This window comes from Dermacentor variabilis, chromosome 2 (genome assembly GCF_050947875.1).
Source record: "Dermacentor variabilis isolate Ectoservices chromosome 2, ASM5094787v1, whole genome shotgun sequence".
NCBI classification, from domain to species: Eukaryota; Metazoa; Arthropoda; class Arachnida; order Ixodida; family Ixodidae; genus Dermacentor; species Dermacentor variabilis.
Genome location: NC_134569.1, coordinates 182,432,463 through 182,454,325, shown reverse-complemented (window position 1 = coordinate 182,454,325; position 21,863 = coordinate 182,432,463). Strand labels below are relative to the sequence as shown.

Here is a 21,863-nt window from a genome sequence, read left to right as displayed (position 1 = left end):
TTCTCAGATCATGAACAGCAGGTTGCCATTATCCCTCAAGAGAAAAGTGTATAATAGCTCTGTCTTACCAGTAGTCACCTACGGGGCAGAAACCTAGAGACTTACGAAAAGGGCTCTACTTAAATTGAGGACGACGCAACGAACTATGGAAAGAATTGTGGGTGTAACGTTGAGGGATAGGAAAAGAGCAGATTGGGTGAGGGAACACACGCGAGTTAATGACATCTTAGTTGAAATCAAGAAAAGAATGGGTGGGGGGGCATGGGCAGGACGTGTAATGAGGAGGGAAGATAACTGATGGTCATTAAGGGTTACGCACTGGATTCCAAGGGAAGGGAAGCGTAGCAGAGGCCGCAGAAAGTTAGCTGGGCGGATGAGATTAAGAAGTTTGCAGGGACGACATGGCCACAATTAGTACAGGACCGGGGTTGTTGGAGAAGTATGGGAGAGGCCTTTGCCCTGCAGTGGGCGTAACCAGACTGCTGCTGATGATGATTGGCTGTCTCGATCCCAGAGGCTGCTTGTAGATGGCGTTGCGATGTAGTTTGCCGTTGCTCTGGCTCCCGCTGCGTAGAGTATACCACTTTTGTCGACGCCTGTACATGCGCCTTCTGTTGTCCTTGGGCCTGCGCGCTCACCTGTTGTCTTTAGGCACCCGGATCAATCTTGCAGGGCTTGTTTTTGAGGTATTCGTGCACCACTGCACGATGCACGAGCGGTACGAGTCGTGAAACGGGTGAAACATCGCGGAGCACAAGCACACAGCTACCGAGGACCACGAAATTGACGAAACTACCCACGCCGGTCAACGCACAGCAGGGCACGCTTCCGGATAACAGCAGATAACGAAACATGAAACGTCATGCAGCGGGCTAAGCTGGCTCCGGGCCGGCGGGGCCGCATGGCGCGCGCGTGTGGGGACAGACGAAGGTGAGGAAGTTGCGAGGGAGGGCGCGGGCAGAGGAGTTCGGGGGAAGGGCTCGGCTGCCTGGATCGGCGCGAGTGCACGCGACGGCCTACGATGCCATGCAAGGGAATCGAATTTTCGGCTTCGGCCTGTTCATAGATGGCGCCGATTACCTCTGCCACCGAAGCCGGGGAGTTTCCTACCGCGGTCTCGGTCTTGTCATGGATAGCGCACCAGCTGCGCCATCTCTGCATGCGCTTCAGCGCAAGCGACAAGCTGAATCCAACCATCCAGTAGATATAACTAGACGCCAGGCAGCGACATCGCAAGCTAACGCAATCTTTCCTGCTGAAACACCGGATTCAAAGGGTGGACAGATAAGCGCGTCATAGAGACGCTTCTTTCCAAGCGCAGAAGCGTACCAAGATCGAAGCTACTGCAACCGCCGCCGTTGTTCAGCAACACGAACAGCAACAAGGAGAAGGAGACGAAGCCGTGAATACAAGCAACGGCAGCCACAACGAACGTTTGACGAACCACATCCTTCGGCTAGCGGCAAGCTCTGCTGTGACGTGTGTGAAAGATGGTGGTCTAACTCTGATGAAACGCTGTGTGCATAGTCTTTGCTAACCCAAGCCAGACCTTTCGCTCATGATACCTAGGTTCACAAGAGTTAAACCTGAGTCAACTTTTGTATGGTATATGGCCACTAGCTTATGCTAAGGGCCATCGCTTTGAAACATATAAACTGTATGTGGGGTATGATGAAGGTATAACAATGTTTCACTCACATGTCATTATATATTTCAAATGTACAAGGAAGCATTTAACTATGTCCCACATTTTAAGGAAGCATTCCATATATGATTCCACAACACGTGTTAGAAGTGTTCACATGATTTCAAGTTTGAGCACCATGCTGCTTCTGCTGCATGCAGTTTACTGAACCAACTGACCTTGTGGCCTATCCCTGCTGAAAGCAAACAAGTGACATGCGACAGCAGTCAGCTGAGATCCGTGCGAGTTCTGGTCAGCAGTTTTATTGTCGCTTGATTTGAACTCTCACCTTGAGACTTCACCTGTTCATGTCTCACTACCAATGATAGTGGTTTGTTGTTCAAGGGGGGAGTTTGACAGGGATATTTTCTGGCTCCAGCTGGAAGCAATGATGAAAGTCCCAGCTGGCAGTTACTCATATTTCCAGTTGAGATGCCTACTGTTCCACGCTGGTAATGTAGCGCGTTACATCTTGGAAATACACTGTTTCTAGCTCGAAATAAATATATCCCAGGTGCGAAATGAAGGAGTCCCGTTTGCGAAGGGGTCCCAGTTTCAATTTGGTGCCACTTGCAAAGGGCTACCACTTGCAAAGGGGTCCCACTAGCCTAGCGGTGCCTGTTCAATAAACCACATTAAGTGGTTCCATTTGCAGCGAATTTCGTCCTGACCCGGCTATCTGCGTTTTCCAGCGCATGGTTTGCCTTGCTCCACTTTCCATCTTAATGTCAAGTGAAATATCGGCTACCCCTATTTGCTCTTTACTCTACACCGCTGTCTTCCTTCTTAGTTGTGCCTATCATTTTTAATTTCGACACCAGTAATTTGAATTACTGGTGTAGAAGGGGGAAAAGTCTGTATGTGTGAAGAATGGAAAGCTGATCACTTGGTCTCACCAATAACACGTTGTGTATGGTGCAGCAAAGCATAAGTCACTTTTGAATAAAGGGAAAATCAGACATCCACCCGTTCGTAGCAATTGCTACAACAAGGCAGAACTAATAAGTCACTTTTGCACCAATAAACCCAATTTAACTAGCTCACCACTCTAGTATCACTTAGCTTGAGTGGTACCTGGAACTTTGTATCTGCCCTTGGAATATCCCTAAAACCACACGAATTCCGGGTTAAGCGCCTCAAATTTGACCCCTGACGATAGCTTTCAGAGACTTCTGGAAGTAGCGGAAGAAGCGCTGATACCTTGGCGCTTTTCTTCCGTGCGTACTTCTCCAGTCCAGTAGAATAGGAACACGCTGCACTGATGACCGGTCGTTACAGGGTAGTCCTGTAAGCACTAGCGCCTATGCTTCAGCACTGCTTCCGAGGCATGATATAGTACGCGTCAATTTATCATGAGCGCCTCGCCTTCCATCATATCAGTGTCATCATATCAGGCCGTCTCAGTCGTGCACTGTTAGTCTGGACGATAGCGGCGGATGCACCAATGCCAACGAATGCGTTCGTTTTCTTGTCAACAACTAGAGCAGATGTGTAGAAGAGGCTTGCACGCGACAAATGAACAGCTTCACCTGGTTTCGCCAGTCGGAAGCCTAGGCCCTTTTTATTTATATTTTGTCGCATCATCCGACTCTTCATGCAGGTTTGAGAGCCCATTCCCTGCCGAGTGAAACCACTCTTGCTTAGGAATCCAAGAAGACTTGGAAGCGCTTTTACAGGCTGTATACTCCCCCTTATGGAACCACGAGGCCTTGCAAGCACGCGTGCATTATGGCAATTTTTTTGCGGGTTCTCAAGCCGAGCCTCCTTTTATCTCAGTATTTTGGGCAAGACCGCAGACAGTGTTCAATGTGTCGTCTCTTCGCATAAATTACAGTTCGGAGAATCGATACGCTGTATTTTAAATAGCCATGCTTGTCAGCAGATCTTATATTGTGGAAGAAGTGTTCGTACATCACAACACGGCCATTCTCTGCAGTATGCCCATCGAGCGAGTTTTCAGTGTCGATGCTTTATGACTTCGCAAGAAAGAGAGGGAATATTACGGAAGAAAATTTTGAAAACGGATTCTTTGTGAAAATAGACGACATGTGAAGGTCTGCAGAGGCCGCATTGAAATAGCTAGTCCAGCTGGTTCTATTTACTCTTTCTTCGCAATGCTTATAAATATATAGTGGAAAGTAACGCTGAGGTAATTAATTACATTTTAGAAAGTGCTAGTTGCCTTCCTGCGTCTGTAACTGGTGACCATAATCAATGGCGTTTTGAACACTAGCAATTGTAATTGCGACGATGTGCTTCTCTTTCTTTAACATGTACATGTCTCCTTCTGACGCAGGATCGAGGGCTGGTACAACCCCGCGAGTCCCGTCTCCGCAAACGTGCTCTGGAACCTGATTACCACGGCGCTACTGCGCGCCCAATTGCGCTCTCCCAAGGCCCGTGTGACCACTAGTGCGTCCTTTTACAGCACGGACGATCCGGAGCAGGGTTCCAGCGACGTTTCAGAAGCGATAAAAGTAGCTGTAGTTTTTTGGAACTTCGCGCCGCAAGCCATCCTAGGTCTGACCGTGTCGACGATGGTCATCTTCCCCGTCGTTGAGAAGAGAAGCGGCGCGCTCGAGCTCCAGCTCATGACGGGCGTCTCGGGCTCGCTATACACGGCCGCACACTTCGTGTTCGACTTCCTCGTGCAGTACCTGCCGCCGTTCGGTGCCTCTTTCACCGTGTACTTATTCGGCTTTGAGAAAGAGCTACATTTCACGGGTGTCGGTGAGTCGACAAATTACTCGGTTAGCGTCATCTCCCGGGCGTCGAGCAACGGCGATTTTAACATGCGATGCAGGCGACATACGCAGCTGCGTCGGGGTGCGAGTTTGTATAGGTCGCTTCTGTTTGGCTGTTCACGCCGCCGTCGTTCAGAGGGCTCAGCACGTTCGTGTTTCATTTCTTAGTGTAGTCGCGCCGCCTACACTGCGCTCATCGCTGACTTCGTGCAGGAACACATCAAAACGAGTTTGCCTTCGTCGTGGACTCGCTACTTTGGAATAGGAGGCGCCCTGCAAGCATTTTGTAACAGACGACCTGGCGCTGCACTAGCGGTTTAGTCGTACGTGCACGTAAACATCCCCCATCTCAATTAAGCAAGTGTCAGTCTAACATACAGGAGGAGATTAATTACACATTCGATTCCTCGATAGTTGCTAGGACACACCGGTGATTAGATGCTTGAAACGGGTGAAATTCCGTTTTTCGTTTAACTGAACGTATTGCATGTGCTTTTCTGATTGAAACAAAAAGAAAAGGTAGCATTGATGGCCACCACTTGTGATAAAGAAGATACGCTAGCACTTGGCTGTCCGCAGCAGACGTCCCAGTTTAACCGTCGCTGACGTACGCTCAGTTCGCAAGACGCGCTGCAACCGCGCTGCGCTCGCACGATATGAACACGGCCGTCTCCGCGCACAGCCAAATCAAAGAAGCTACTCAACCATAACATGAAGGGCACCTCTTGCAAAAGGGAATGGTAAAACTCACAGCGTGCGATGAAACATAACGGTAAAGTTTAACGTCAAAGGCATCGTAAAACGTTACTAGCCATGCTAAGACATTAATAAATACTTTATTTCAGCAACGAAGATGGCAGCGCGTCGGCTGCGTATTGCACTGACTCCGTGATTGCCCCCTACACTTTGGGTTGGTGCATTTGGCACCTGTATCTGCAGCTAGCACTTCTGCGTCGTTTTGTTTAGACTTGCTATTCACGAGGTCACTTGACTCAGGAAGGAAGCATGCGATGCGAATAAGTCGCCTCAAAGGCGTCTATTCCTGTGAGTGCACCTATACCGTTACCAGACGGAAACAGTCCGAACTTCGATTGGGGCAGATGGGTGCGAATGGGTAAGAATTCTTGCTGTTGTGAAGAGAGTGATGAAGTGCGAAAAGGCGGTGGCAGATCAGGGCCCCATGAAAACTGAACATATTTTTTTTTTTGGGGGGGGGGGGGGTAGGGAGATTTGGTAAATAGGCGCGCAATGGCCGCAAAGTCCTTCAGAAAAGAAAGAGAAATCAGAGCCCAGCCCTACATAACCACAAGCTCATGTGCTGGACTTAGGTAAAGTTCGTGAAAATGCGAATTTTGTCCGGTTTGCGTCATACTCGTGTGCCATCCATGAGGTGGCCGAGGACGGTGATTATGCAGTTATTCATTATTTATTCTCAACTTCGAGAACTTCAACTAGATTCTGGCCCTAATAAACACGTCAAGAAGAACTGATAGAGTGGCCATTTATAAGCTATTCTTTGTCATCTGTACATGATCATCATCATACGGGGTTCATATGGGGTTCTTCTTCTTCATCGCTTGTGGGGCTGGCTCTCTAGTGTGATCCGTGTTGTGGGCGTGGTCGGTTCGCCGCATCTTCGACTCGGAATAAACGTCGTGACAACTGCTGCGCCACAAGTGGTGGAGTGTGCTCTTAGGTCCTCCGTCCTCTGACTCCCCGCTCAACCTCCTGGAGCTTCGATCGGGTCGCCGATTGTGCCAGCTGTTGGCCAGCATGTCGCACGACGAGCCAACAGACACTTATACTTCCACCATCTCGGCCTCGGCTAACCCAGCCTCTCCATATTGGGTTGTCAGTGGGCACCAGCGTGATCCCCATCAGTTTGCTGGACTTCGCGGTGAAGACGTCGAGGATTGGCTGGACGACTACGACCGAGTGAGCTCGGCTAACCATTGGGACGATGCGTCCAAGCTACGTCACGTCGCCTTTTACCTGACAGGAGTAGCGAAGACTTGGTTTTTCAACCATGAGGTTGATTTCACGAACTGGAACGCATTCAAACAGCAGCTCCGCCAATTCCTCGGCACACCGGCTGTTCGTTCTGCCCTCGCAAGACAAGACGCTCGACGCTCGCAAGCAACAATTCGGGGAATCTTATACCTCGTATATCGAGGATGTGCTTGCTCTTTGTCGACGCGGGAACACGGCGATGACCGAATCAGACAGGGTTCGTCACATCCTCAAAGGCATCGGAGTTATTGCTTTTAATGCTTTAGCCATCAAGAACCCCGCTACCGTCACTGATATTGTCGCTACTTGCCAGCGCCTTGACGAACTCGAATCAGTATGGTTGCAGCCAGACACCAGTGCAAACACTACCGCCGACGACCCTACGCTACGAGCAGTGATACGCACAAGAATTCGAGAAGAGCTACAGTATCTTGGCTTAGCCGCAGGGCCTATGCCTTCTCATGCCTCGGATACCAATCTCCGAGACGTTATCAAGGAGAAATTGGCGTCCATGGCTGGTGCAACGTACATGGACCCTCTAACCCCTATGGCCCCACCAACGTACGCACAAGTAGCCGCAGCTACTCCAGTCATCGTTCCACCCATGCCTCCAAAACCAACACCGGCCCACATAGCTTCCATGACTACCAGCGCACCTACCCAAACAAGCTATTCGCAGTGGCATCCTCCTCGTCTCATCTGCTACTACTGCGGCTATCGTGGCCACATAGCACGTTTTGTCCGCAAGCGCCAGCAAGACGAGCGTCGCGGATATGACGTATACGAACGGGATGACTTTTCGCCCGGAGCTACTTTCCAACGTCTAGGGAGCCTCCATGACCAACGCCGTCCTTATGGTCCACCGCGCGGACGCTCTCCATCGCCTACTGTAGCATCCGAGACGGCTCAGACGCACCGTCCTGCGAGACGCCGCTCGCCATCACCCCTTCGCCGCTCTACGTCCCCACTGAGACCTGCTTCTCGATTCGCCGAGCGTCATCCGGAAAACTGAATTATGCAGCTTTTGGAGGAAAAGCTGCATCGAACGACAGGACACAAATTCCTCCATCGCGTCCGTTCAATATGATATTGGTTGTAGTAGAAGGTGTGCAAGTAGAAGCTTTAATAGACACTGGTGCTAGTGTTTCAGTCATTCACCGTGAATTGTGTTCGCGACTTCGGAAAGTTACGACACCCTATGATGGACCTATGCTACTCGCTACTCAAGGGGCCGCCATTCGACTTATCGCCATGCGCACTGTTCGTATTTCCATCGATGGACTTATGCATTACGTACAACTTGCAGTGCTAAGTTCGTGTGCCCACAGCTCATATTGGGATGGGGTTTTCTTTCTACGGCCTCAGCCTCCATCTGCTGTGGGCAACGCGTTCTCCACATGACCGACACGACCTATTCACTTCATGCAGATGACGCACCACTTCACTTGCTTGCTGCAGAAGATACCGCGCTACCTCTTCGCAATCAAAGCATTGTTACTATCACGTCTGATGTCATTGACGGCGGCGACGTGCTCGTATTACCATCTGCACGCTGTCTCGCAAGAGGGACAGCCTTTGCATCAGGGCTGGTTAGGTTTGATCATGGCTCTGCACTTCTCTACGCTACAAACTGTAAGAGTTGAGGAGGACATTGGGATGAAAACTTGGAGGTTTATTTACATTATTTACAGCGAGCGTACCCAGAAATTAAGTCATAAAAGTCATTACGGGCCGGCAGCAACTCGGACGCTGCGGCCCGTGGCAAGAAGCTCGAAAGAGATCAATGAAGAAATCCTCCAGGAATGCTCCCTTGCTGCTCCCGGTCTCTGGCTTTTAAGCCCTTCGGTTTCTCGAAGTCACGTCACGTTCGGCCAATCGGCGAGCCCACTCAGGTGACGCCATTTTCGGCCAATCGGCGAGCCCGCTCAGGTGTCGTCATTTTCGGCCAATGGTAGGCGCCCGTGCGATTGTGTCACACCCGGCGGAGAGGGCCGCTCCTTGGTCCGCAATTGCCCGAGTGCTTACTTCTCTTTGCGGTCTTGCCTTCCCGGTCTGCAACTGCCCTCACAAAGGCGGATGGGGGGATAGCTGCCAGTCCTTCACGGTGCATTACAGCCATCTTGCTTCGGGACCCACGTTACCTGGAACAGTGCCAGGCTCTCACTACACTTTCGGGACCTGCGTGACCTGGACCCGTGCCAGGCTCCCGCTACACTTTCGGGACCTGCGTTACCTGGAAAGTGCCAGGCTCCCGCTACACTTTCGGGAACAGTCAAGCTGTGAATAGCTCCAGATGCGGAGTACGAGGTGGGGGCCGCTAACTTGTTTGCGCGTTGTTTGGATCGCACCGCTGGCGCGATCTGTTGGGAACTCGGCGTTGACGCCCGTGGTTGTACCTGGGTCGCAAGCCCCAAGGGTAGCGTTGGCCTGGCGGCCTGGGGTACAACTGGAAGCATCCGAAGGTCCCGGCAAAGCATGAGTCGACTGGTAACAACAAAACAACTTGTTTATTTTAACATCGCAAAGAGTTGGCGGTCAGGTTTGACCGAAGTAGAGAGACGGGAGAGCACTTCACTCAACAGAAGAAATCGGAGCCCTCCTTCTTGGCGTCCGGGGGCAGCTGTTTTTATACTCTCGCAGTTGAGGGCAAGAAGGAACCCCTCAAAAGACGAGCACGTGAATGTACAATGGGCTAATGGTGACGCACACTGTCGTAGCGCTGCCGTAGCACCATGTCGAGCACGATCTCGTAGCACCCTGTCGAGCACGATCTCGTAGCACCCTGTTGTAGCGCTGCCGTAGCACCATGTCGAGCACGATCTCGTAGCACCCTGTTGTAGCGCTGCCGGTCGGGCACAATGACTGTAATGAGAGGATGATCCCTGCTTTGGCATCGCCTGTTTCGGGCACAATGACTGGAATGAGAGGATGATCCCTGCTTTGGCATCGCCTGTTTCGGGCACAATGACTGGAATGAGAGGATGATCCCTGCTTTGGCATCGCCTGTTTCGGGCACAATGACTGGAATGAGAGGGTGATCCTTTGCGGTCGCATCGCCGCAGTCGCGCCTGGAAACACCTGCCGATGAGTGTTGCGGCGACGACGATCGGGCCAAAATGTCTGCCGCCCCGCCGCAGTCGCGCCGGCAAAACCACGTGTCGCAGGCGAAACGCAACAGACCGCCCCGCCGGGGGAAGGAGATCCCGATGGACAGGGGACTGCATCCGCTGTCCGGAGGGATGTCGCTCGATGATGCTCATAACCGAAGTCGGGCGTCCCTCGACGTTTCTTGAGCGCAGCGCACAGAGAAGGCCTCGTTCTCTCGTTCAGGTTCGCACGGGACACTGCAAAGTGACTTCGGGAGAGTTCACATTTTTGTTCTCGTTCCCGGCAAGCGTTAGAACTACGCTGAAACTCAACCGCTCAGTCAGCAAGCACGGCACAACCCTCACTAAGCCCTGCCAGGCTCTTTCCCCTTTTTATACCACTGCCTAGTTCCTTACAGTAGTCTAGCATCACTCAGAACGCGTCCACAAATTGAAAAATTGCACTAGAAAGCATATCATCACTTTGAAACACTAAACAAAAGCAATATGTTAAAAAAAAATCCTGCCTCAGGAAGAAAAACATCAGTAACAAACAATTTTGAGGCTGATTCCTACGTTAGGGGCTTCGACTTAAGCCATCGGCGTTACCGTTGAGACTCCCCTTTTTGTAACGCACCTCAAAGGAATATTGTTGTAAAGCGAGGCTCCAGCGCAGGAGGCGGCCATTTTTGGGAGAGATGGTCTGCAGCCATTGGAGAGGGCAGTGATCCGTCTCAATGATAAACCTCGAGCCGGCTAGATAGCATGACAATTTCTGAACGGCCCACACGAGACACGCACACTCTTTCTCGGTGGCGCTATACGCCTGCTCACGACTGGTCAGCTTACGACTAGCATACAGGACGGGGTGTTCTACTTCTCCCTTTTCCCGTTGGCACAGTACAACGCCCATGCCTCGCTCACTAGCATCGCACTGAACAACGAACCCTTTTGTATAGTCTGGCGATCGTAGCACAGGCTGGTTTGTTAGGGCACTCTTTAGGGCGCTAAAAGCTCTTTCCTTTGTCTCGTCCCAGACGACTGTTTGAGGCTCTGTCTTTCTTAGAGCATCCGTCAGGGGAGCCGCGATATCAGAGTACCTGGGGATGTACCTTTGATAGTAGCCGGCGACACCTAAGAACGACCGAATATCGGTCTTTGTGCGCGGTTGCGGAAAGTCTCGCACAGCGGCCACTTTTATTTCAGAGGGGCGGCGACGACCCTGACCAATCACGTGACCGAGGTAGACAACCTCGGCCTGTGCTAACTGGCACTTAGGAGCCTTGACTGTCAAGCCCGCTTCGCGCAGGCGGGTTAGCACTGCCCGCAAGTGTGCCATATGCTCAGACCAGGATGCGGAGAATATCGCTACGTCGTCTAGATACGGTAAAGCGAATTCTTGCTGTCCCCGCAACACTTTATCCATGAGACTTGAAAAACAGTATGGCGCGTTCTTCAAACCAAAACTCAACACTTTAGGACGGAATGTTCCCATTGGTGAAATGAACGCCGCATACCTACTAGCCTCTTCTGTAAGTGGAACCTGCCAATAACCCCTGACAAGATCTAGGGTGGAAATAAACTGAGCGCTACTAACTTTCTCCAGGCGCTCCTCGATGTTAGGGATCGGATAAATTTGATCCTTAGTGATGGAATTAAGCCTGCGGTAGTCGACGCAAGGACGAGGTTCCTTGCCCGGTACCTCAACTAAAATCAAAGGGGAGGTATAATCACTCTCACCTGCCTCAATAACACCGAGCTGTAGCATTTTCTTTACCTCAGCCTCCATAATATCGTTCTGGCGGGGTGACACCCGATACGCCTTGGATCGTACTGGCTCTGGGGAGGTAAGTTCTATATCATGAGTAAGTACAGAAGTCCTACCAGGCCTCTCAGAGAACAGACCTTGAAACTCTTGTAATAGCTGGTGTAGTTCGGTTTTCTGCTCAGGCGACAGCGGTGCTTTACTGATAAGGTCACTAATGACTTGACCGGTGTCTTCCCTGTTCGTCACTGAGCCTAGTCCCGGAAGCTCGACCGGAAGCTCTTCAGGAACGTTTACCATCATGCACACCACTGCTTCCCTTTGTCTATAAGGTTTGAGCAGATTACAGTGGTAAACTTGCTGTGCTTTCCGCTTTCCTGGCAGACTTACCACGTAGTTAACGTCCGACAGTTTCTGAACAATTCGTGCTGGGCCCTCCCACTGCACGTCTAGTTTGTTGTTTAGCGATGTGCGCAATATCATGACCTCATCGCCAACCTCAAAACGACGGGCCCTGGCTGTCCGATCATAATAAACCTTGGCCCTCTGCTGGGCCTTTGTCATTGCTTCACCTGACAACTCCTGTGCCCTTTTTAAGCGTTCGAGGAGCTTAAGTACGTACTCCACCACGACTGGGTCGTCGCCCCTACCTTCCCACGATTCTCGAAGCATGCGAAGCGGAGATCGAAGCGAGCGACCGTACACCAGTTCAGCTGGCGAAAACCCCGTAGCCGCATGCGGCGCGGTCCTTAAAGCAAACATCACCCCAGGCAGACACAGCTCCCAGTCAGTTCGATGTTCAAAACACAACGCTCTCAACACGCGCTTCATGACGGAGTGGAGCTTCTCAACGGAATTCGACTGTGGGTGGTACACTGAGCTGTGTAACAGCTTTACCCCACACCTTTCGAGAAAAGTTGTCGTCAAAGCGCTAGTAAACACTGTGCCCTGATCTGATTGGATTTCCGCAGGGAAACCAACTCGCGCAAATATGGACAGTAGTGCATTAACTATCTCAACTGAGCTGAGTTCTTTAAGCGGCACTGCTTCAGGGAACTTTGTCGCTGGGCAGATCACAGTCAAAATGTGTCTGTACCCCGTGGCTGTTACCGGCAGAGGTCCCACTGTATCAATAACGAGCCGTCTAAAAGGCTCCGTAATGATAGGTACCAATTTCAACGGCGCCCTCGATTTGTCCCCTGGTTTGCCCACCCGCTGACAAGTGTCACATGTCCTCACGAAATGGTCTGCGTCCCGAAAACACCCTGGCCAATAGTACTCTTGCAAGAGACGGTCCTTAGTTTTCTTAACTCCTAGGTGTCCGGACCACGAACCCCCGTGTGACAAGCGCAACAGATCCTGACGATAGCATTGAGGCACGATCAGCTGATCGAACTCCACTCCTCTGCGGTCTAGATACTTCCGGTACAGGACTCCACCTCTTTCCACAAAACGCGCAGTTTTCCTGGCGATACCTTCTTTGACATTGCAGCGCACGTTTTCCAGGCTGCCATCCTTTTTTTGCTTGGCTATCAAAGCCGTCCGGCTGACTTTTAGCAACCTATCAAGTCCGTCTGACGTAGGCGCGATGAGCAAATCAGTAGATAGCTCTTCTAACTTTCCCGTGTCGGGCGTTTCCTCTCCAGTATCTGGCGCCTTTAACGTTACAGACTCAAGTTTATTCAGTTCGGGCGTGCTCGGAATATCAGCTTGCTGCGCCTCTGACCCTTTTTCGTTGTTTGATAACGTCGGCCCCGCAACTACCGCCTTTGCAGCGAGCTCCCGAACCTTCGATCTGGTTAAGGCCTGAACACTAGCTTCACCAAACAAAAGCCCCTTCTCGCGCAGGAGGTGATCGGACCTGTTTGAAAATAGGTACGGGTACTGGGGTGGCAGCATAGATGACACTGCCGCCTCCGTCTCAAGCGCTCCGAAAGGTCCTTCAATAAGCACTTTTGCTACCGGCAGACACACGCTATGAGCTTCCACGGCTTGCTTGATCCACGCGCACTCGCCCGTGAACATATGGGGTTCTACGTAAGACGGGTGAACTACATCCATCGTAGCTGCGGAATCGCGAAGCACTCGGCACTCTTTCCCGTTCACGAGGAGGTCTCGCATGTAAGGCTCGAGAAGCTTCATGTTCTCGTCAGTGCTGCCTATTGAAAAAAACACAACTTTTGGTGTTTTTTCCGGACACTGCGCCGAAAAGTGACCCGGCTTCTGGCACGTATAACAAACGCCCGCTCGCCTCATCTCGAACCGCTTTCTGCGTTTGGCTGCCGCCGTCTCTTTACGTCTGGTCGGACTGCTTTCACTCGCATCCGCACTACGCGTGTCCCCCTTTAATCTCATGGGTGTGAACTTCGGCCTCTCAAACTTCGAGCCAAATTCACCCTTTTGACCGTCCTTAGCTCCGCGAGCTCGACGCGTCACAAATTCCTCGGCTAGCTCAGCGGCTCTAGCCACCGTACTCACGTCTGGCCTATCCAAGACCCAGTATCGCACGTTCTCCGGTAACCGACTATAAAACTGTTCTAGCCCGAAACACTGCAGAACTTTATCGTGGTCACCAAACGCTTTCTCTTCTTTGAGCCACTCCTGCATGTTCGACATAAGCCTATACGCAAACTCTGTATATGACTCACTTCTGCCTTTCTCATTTTCCCGAAACTTCCGACGGAACGCCTCCGCAGACAGCCGGTACTTTTTTAGCAGACTCGATTTTACTTTGTCGAAATCCTCTGCTTCCTCTCTATCCAAGCGAGCGACTACGTCGGCCGCCTCGCCGGGTAACAAAGTGAGCAAGCGCTGTGGCCACGTTTCCCGAGAGAACCCCTGCTTCTCGCACGTTCGCTCAAAGTTAACCAGGAACAAACCAATGTCCTCTCCAAGCTTAAACGGCCGCATCAGGTCAGTCATTTTGAACAATACTTGTTCTCCTGCACCGTGTGCCTGACTTCCATTACGAGCGCGTTCCATCTCTACCTCAAGACGCTTCATTTCCAAAGCGTGTTGACGGTCACGCTCTTGTTGCTCTCGCTCTTTCTGTTCTTTACGTTCACGCTCTTCTTTTTCTTTTGCAGTCTCCCTCTCTTCAATAGTCTCAAGGCATTCCGACAGCTCGTCATCCTCAGCCTCTAACTCAAGAATAGCCTTTAGCAGTTCAGGTTTTCTTAGTTTGTCTGAGACATCCAGACCCAACTCTCTTGCAAGCTCCAACAATTTCGGTTTGCGCAACGACTTCAAATCCATGGCTGCTCTGAATGCTGCTTTCTCTACTGCTTACTATTGTCTTGCCGCAAACTAACCCGGCAGCAACGACAACCACAATTACCAGCTCTGTTTCTAACACTAACAAAAAGCCTGGCAAAGCTCAGAAGAAGAAAGTCCCGCACTCACCAAACCTCGCAGGCAGGAATTCCGCGCAGTCGTTCCGCTGCAGGCAACCAGTCGTCACACAGGGCTCGTTGCACTGCTCCCGGATCGTCGATGAGCTGCTCAGCATACAGTCAACTGCATCTCTTCGCTGCTGGCCTCCGTTGTCGCGATCTCACCGCTGGCAGACAGTTGTTTGAAGTCGGAGGCGATCCCACCGCTGCCAACCAGATGTTTGAATCGCACCGCTGGCGCGATCTGTTGGGAACTCGGCGCTGACGCCCGTGGTTGTACCTGGGTCGCAAGCCCCAAGGGTAGCGTTGGCCTGGCGGCCTGGGGTACAACTGGAAGCATCCGAAGGTCCCGGCAAAGCATGAGTCGACTGGTAACAACAAAACAACTTGTTTATTTTAACATCGCAAAGAGTTGGCGGTCAGGTTTGACCGAAGTAGAGAGACGGGAGAGCACTTCACTCAACAGAAGAAATCGGAGCCCTCCTTCTTGGCGTCCGGGGGCAGCTGTTTTTATACTCTCGCAGTTGAGGGCAAGAAGGAACCCCTCAAAAGACGAGCACGTGAATGTACAATGGGCTAATGGTGACGCACACTGTCGTAGCGCTGCCGTAGCACCATGTCGAGCACGATCTCGTAGCACCCTGTCGAGCACGATCTCGTAGCACCCTGTTGTAGCGCTGCCGTAGCACCATGTCGAGCACGATCTCGTAGCACCCTGTTGTAGCGCTGCCGGTCGGGCACAATGACTGTAATGAGAGGATGATCCCTGCTTTGGCATCGCCTGTTTCGGGCACAATGACTGGAATGAGAGGATGATCCCTGCTTTGGCATCGCCTGTTTCGGGCACAATGACTGGAATGAGAGGATGATCCCTGCTTTGGCATCGCCTGTTTCGGGCACAATGACTGGAATGAGAGGGTGATCCTTTGCGGTCGCATCGCCGCAGTCGCGCCTGGAAACACCTGCCGATGAGTGTTGCGGCGACGACGATCGGGCCAAAATGTCTGCCGCCCCGCCGCAGTCGCGCCGGCAAAACCACGTGTCGCAGGCGAAACGCAACAGCGTGCCGCGCCTCGGGAATGTGGTATACTTGCTTCTGCGCTCCTTAATTAGCTGTGGCGCGATTCGATGTGGTCGGCTGAACTCGAAGGAGGCTCAGGAAAAGGTCCCGTATCTAACAAAACCCGACATCCGAAAAGATTTTCGTCCCTAAAGGCACTAGATTGGCTTGCGCCACTGAATCGGAGTCTATATCTGTTGTTTCCTTTAAACTAGCTTCCTCTGAAGTTCCTTGTACCGGAAGGGCCGCATCTCCTTCAGCTCTTGCAGCTGCCATCAGTTCCTACCTGACACCTTCGCAGTCACAACAATTGCTTGCTTTGCTCCAAAAACAAGAAGCTTCGTTTGATGCCCATTCAGCTTCGTTGGGAAAGACTTAATTACGACCCATTAGACAGAGACAGATGGTACATCCATCGTGCGCTGTAAACCATGTCGCGTATCGCTAGCCGAGAGGAAAGTCATTGACGAGAACGTCACCAACATGCTCCAACGGAACATAATACGCCCCTCTGCTAGTGCTTGGCCTTCCCCCGTTGTTTTGGTTCGGAAAAAAGACGGCTCTGTTCGATTTTGTGTCGACTACCGAGCACTTCACAAGATCACACGCAAGGATGTATACTCTATGCGGCGAATAGGCGATTCCTTGGATTCCCTGCAGGGTGCCGAGTACTTCTCCAGCATTGATCTGCGTTCCGGCTACCGGCAGATACCTAGGCATGAGGACGATAAAGAGAAAACAGCGTTTTCAACACCAGATGGGCTCTACGAGTTTAATGTCATGCCATTCGGCCTCTCCAATGCGCCTGCAACGTTCGAGAGCATGATTCACACCATTCTTCGTGGCCTGAAGTGGATGACTTGCTTGTGCTATCTGGACGATATTGTAGTTTTCTCGTCAACCTTCTCTCAGCACTTGCAAAGTCTGGATGAAGTTCTAACATGCCTTGCCAACGCTGGACTTCAGCTAAACACCAAGAAATGCCATTTTGCGAGCAAGACGATCAAGGTACTAGGTCACACTGTGAGCAAAGATGACATTCGTCCTGATCCTGACAAGGTTTCGGCAGTACGGCACTTCCCTCGTCCCGAAAAGACCAAAGATTTGCGTAGTTTCCTAGGCCTCGCTTCCTATTTCCGTCGATTCATACGAGGCTTAGCCTCAATAGCGTCACCTCTGCACAAATTACTGGGCTCTAATGTTGCCTTTGTGTGGTCTCCCGAATGGGAATCTGCGTTCGCCCTTCTGAAGCGCGCTCTCACATCTGAACCAGTACTACGCCATATTGATGAAGCTGCTCCTACCTTCCTGCATACAGATGCTAGTGGTCACGGCATTGGTGGAATTCTCCTACAGCGAGACGACACTTAAGGTGAGAGGGTCGTCGCGTACGCAAGTCGCGTTCTGACAAACGCCGAAAAGAATTACACCATCACTGAGCAAGAATGCCTAGCTATCATTTGGTCTCTGCAGAAGTTTCGACCTTCTCTTCACGGCCGCCATTTTACGATCGTTACAGACCATCATGCATTATGCTGGCTTTCAACGCTGAAGAACTTGTCTGGACGATTTCGTCGGTGGATTCTTGGTCTGCAAGAATACGACTTTAGTATTACCTACAAGTGCGGGAAAAAACACCAAGATGCAGACGCGCTTTCTCGCTGTCCGCTTCCTACCACACCATGTAATGGACCTCCAACTACCATCCGTGACAAGCTTTCGCACGATCCCTCTTCACATGCTTTCTTTTTGGCCTTTGTCGACGAGATGCCTCCACACAACAACAAATTCTTCCAATCTTATCAACTAGCCGAGTCTTAATGTCGGCGCATCATAGACTACCTTCAAGGAGCTTCGCGCAGACTTAACGCCCGCCCTCGTCGACAGCTGGCGTAATTTAAGATTGACAACCGCGTCCTGTACCGTCATGTCTATCACCCTGACGGTCAACGCGGGGTTCCTGTCCTGCCATGCTCTCTACGTGCTCATGTCCTGCAGGCTTCTCACGACGACATTACTGCTGGTCACCTTGGTTTCCAGAAAACTTATGACCGCATCAAAGGTCGCTTCTACTGGCCTGGATTGTCCGCCAGTGTAGCGAGGTGTGTCGCTTCCTGCACCCTATGTCAGCGTCGAAAGCTCCCTACATCAGCTCCAAGCGGACAACTGCAACCGGTTCCTTGTCCGTCGCAACCATTTGAAGTCGTTGGTATTGACCTATATGGTCCTCTTCCTGTGACTCTCACCAGTAAACGCTGGATCGTGACAGCCGTTGATCACTTGACACGCTACACCGAAACAACTTGTGTGAGTTCTGCCTCAGCCTCTGAAGTAGCTGCATTCATACTGCAATCCTTAATACTGCGCCACGGTGCTCCTCATGTTTTCCTGAGCGACCATGGAAAAGCATTCCTCCCGCAACCAGTAGACGAAGTACTCAGAGCCTCCGGAACCACTCACAAGACAACCTCCAGTTACCATCCGCAAACCAACGGCCTCTCAGAGCGATTTCATCGCACGCTGTCAGACATGCTAGCCATGTACATCGAAACGGGTCACAGAAACTGGGACGCAATTTTGCCATTCGTGACTTTTGCGTACAATACCGCCGTTCAACGCACGGCCGGATACTCGCCAATCTACCTTGTCTATGGTCATTCGCCCTGTTCTTGTCTTGACGTCTCTTTCTTCGCGCCAACTGTCAATCAATGTCCATCCTTCTGTGAAGAATGTATGTCCCGCATTCTGCGTTGTCGCCAGCTCGCCCGCATCAACACCGAAGCACGGCAACAGAACCGCAAGCAGCATTACGACGCCTCTCATCGCGTCGTGTGCTTCCGCCCTGGCGAGGAAGTGCTACTCCGGACTCCAGTTCGTACTCCTGGCTTGTGTAACAAGTTTCAGCTTCGGTTCATCGGCCCCTACAAAGTCTTGGAGCAGACTTCTCCGGTTAACTATCGCGTGGTACCAGTTATTGTTCCAAATGACCGCCGCTGCCGCGCCGCTGAGGTTGTCCACGTTTCCCGTATGAAGCCTCTCACGAGGCGTTCGCCGCCCCTTTGAATTGCGGCCAGGATGGCCGCTCTCGCGCGAGGGGACATTAGTGTGGCCAATTATAAGCTATTCTTTGTCATCTGTACTTGATCATCATCATGTGGGGTTCATATGGGGTTCTTCTTCATCATCGCTTGTGGGGCTGGCTCTCGAGTGTGATCCCTGCTGTGGGCAAGGTCGGTTCGCCGCATCTTCGACTCGGAATAAACGTCGTGACCACTGCTGCGTCACAATATACATTTTGTATGCATGTCAAACGTAGGAAAAAACCGATCACACCTTGCGCGTAACACAAACGTGTCGACCACTGGAACTCACACAGCAGGGAGTTCGAAGGAGGCCGGCGAAATGACAAAGACCGTCAGGAGTAGCAAAGCACGCCTTCTCCCGGTGACACACACCGCCTATCGAGCGGAGGATCTTCTGCAGGTGATGCGGTGACTGCGCGTCAACTACTTCACCGCTCATCTTGAGGCATATCTGAGAAGCTCTTAACCTGACTGGACACCAACGTGTTGCTAGGCAGAACTTGCTAGGTCACTCCGGCTAACGACAACATTGATACAGTTGTGCACATGTTATTGTTTAAATCACTTTCACTCAAATATGGACTTACAGCCACAGTCCACGAAATTTTATGACTATGTCCCTACTAGCTAACTTTGTTTGAATGATACCCTAATCAATGAATATTACATCTGCCTCTCTGCCCAATATATTCTTTCCCGCATAATCATGCAATGCACAAAATTACTTATTCCATGTCGATAGGTAGTGTTCGCGGTGCTTTGTATTTATCTTATTTTTGTTATAGGCACGTCGCTTCTCTTCAACGGTATTTGCAGCTTGCACAGACTAGAAAGCTTCAAAGAGCGAAGAACACGACGCCAACGCAAGCTCGATGCCCCCTTTTCTCTACGCGCAAGCGTAATTGGGCAGCTCTTGAAATCGGCGGTGTCTGTATGAAGCCGCAAAACAAGCGAACGAGGAAGGCGCCTGGAGGTGAAGGGAATCGCGCGCCGGGGAAAATACGAAGAAGCGCGCTGGGCACGCGGCAAAGCAACCGCACCTGGAGGAATGTGTAGGCGAGGTTGAGTGGAGTGAGGATGGAGAAACGAGGCGAAGCGTAGCAGAGGAGTAAGGTAGGCGGCGGCGTGATGGGCTGACCTCGTCTGGCAGTTGCTAGAGATTTTCATTGCGATGAGTTCGTACTGCGTTCGTCTCATGATAACATCGTCCTCGCTCACCGTACGCTGTGTATGCGAGTGAAAGCATGCGACGGTGAGCCGACGACAGCGGCTCAATCTCACGCGCGCAAGGGAGGGAAGCACGCCGTATTCGGTCGCGCGCATGGCTCCCGTGGAGAGGAAAAAGGGGAGGGCGTTGTACTTCGGCCGCGCGTGGTCGTGCGGGCTTTAACTTGAAAGCGATCTGCTTTGGGGGCACAGTCTAGGTGGTCCGACGGCTCGTAGCTTTGCCCGCGCTGTGCTCTCACCGCTCAGTTTGCATTGAAGCGATAGGCAGCACGAAGGTCACTTCGCTCGCTGCTGCTGACACGATTCCTCACGCCATTGTTTTGACAGCGTGTGTCCGCGGTCATCGATCGTGAAGTGTTCATGTTTGCCTGTACGCGCTGACACCATGCTAGTTAATATAGGTAGGAGGCGAATGCCTAGAGCGGGGCGTTCTACTCAGGCGGCTGCTGCGTATGGCGCAACCGCACGAGCTCTGTCTGGAATACGATATGCGATGCGGACAGTGTAGGCGTCTATAGGTCTATATTCATAGGCTCTCGGTGCGCATATAGGCGCACCGAGGGCCGATAGCATCGTGTGCGCTATAGCACCGATATGCTTGCGAGTCACCCGCGTTCATGAAGTGAAACGACACGAAGTGAAGCATCACGTAACTCTTTTCTTTACTAATTGTGCTTGTGTTATGCTCTCGTAGTTTCGGGACGCTGTTTCTTTATATTGTGGCTAGTTGGGCGCAGATGCGGCACAACCATTTTTTCTTCCTTTTTTTTTCCCAGCGGAATCGCGACTGTGCGAATCGCGGTTTTATAGCATTCTGCCAGCTACAGCCTTCAGCAGGCACAAGGTGTCGTCAGCGGCCCTAAGGCACAAAACTTGGCTTTCAATGTTTCCTTGCTCTTAAAGTGCTGACACGTTAAGCAAGAGTGTTATTAAAACACAGGCGAAGGATGCTTCGCTGAACTAGTTTAGAACGGGCTGCCGCGTATCATACCAGAATGGTTTTTTCCTTTGGGCTAGTATCACCAACAAACATGTCTGTTTGGAAAATGAAGTGTGAGATTTAAAAAGTCAGTGCCTTTCCAATTTGTGAAGAAAGCTGACCAGCGAAGCTGGGTACGTGGGCTCCTTAGCGGAGAACTGCATCTTCGCCGCTGATCGGCCAGACATTTCGCTATTTTCGGGACCGGCCCACGTATGGGGAATGCTTAACGCCTGCCTAACATCGGCCGCGGGGCGGCCCGGCATTGCACTGTCATCAGGATGGGCCCACGTATGGGGAGTTATGTGTCTACAGACGGACAGGATCCTGGGGGAACTAGCGCTTACTAGATTCGCTGTTGAACTTAACGGATCGGTCAAGAGGCTATTCATCAGACTAAATCAGACGTCGGAGGCATTCGTGAGATACTGTACAAATTTCACAGGTGGCAGAAGCCAAGCATTCATTATCGCCTTGTAAAACCACGCAAGAATATTCAAAATACCTGAATGTTTTCACGAACCCTGATTCTTTCAAGTTAGTGCACAGAGTTCTGTCATAGTTAGCAAGAAAGAGGTCGCCTAATAAAGGTGCGCCGCAGAAACTAATACAAACGCACCTTCTCCGGTAAAACGCTGAGCCATCTTATGTGATGAACGTCAAAGACAGGCAACAATTTTGGACTTCTACAAATCGGCGCGGTGTTATCTGCACGGTGTTTTCGTGCTTCCTTCCACAGTTTTTTTTCTTGTCTAAGCGTATTTATTGCAGTAATGTTGCCAATGCTTTTCGTCAAGCCCGATTAGTATGTACACTTCCTGCCAAGAGGCATG

The 21,863-nt window shown here is 51.4% G+C and overlaps 1 protein-coding gene across 1 annotated transcript in view; it reads left to right on the top strand.

The window, feature by feature from the left end:
- LOC142570581 (ATP-binding cassette sub-family A member 2-like) overlaps positions 1–21,863 on the top strand; it is a 92,683-nt gene that overhangs the window by 17,567 nt on the left and 53,253 nt on the right. The window contains exon 3 of the mRNA XM_075678952.1: positions 3,981–4,414. Coding sequence (XP_075535067.1) covers positions 3,981–4,414 — 434 coding nt within the window. The remainder of the gene's footprint in view (positions 1–3,980; positions 4,415–21,863) is intronic.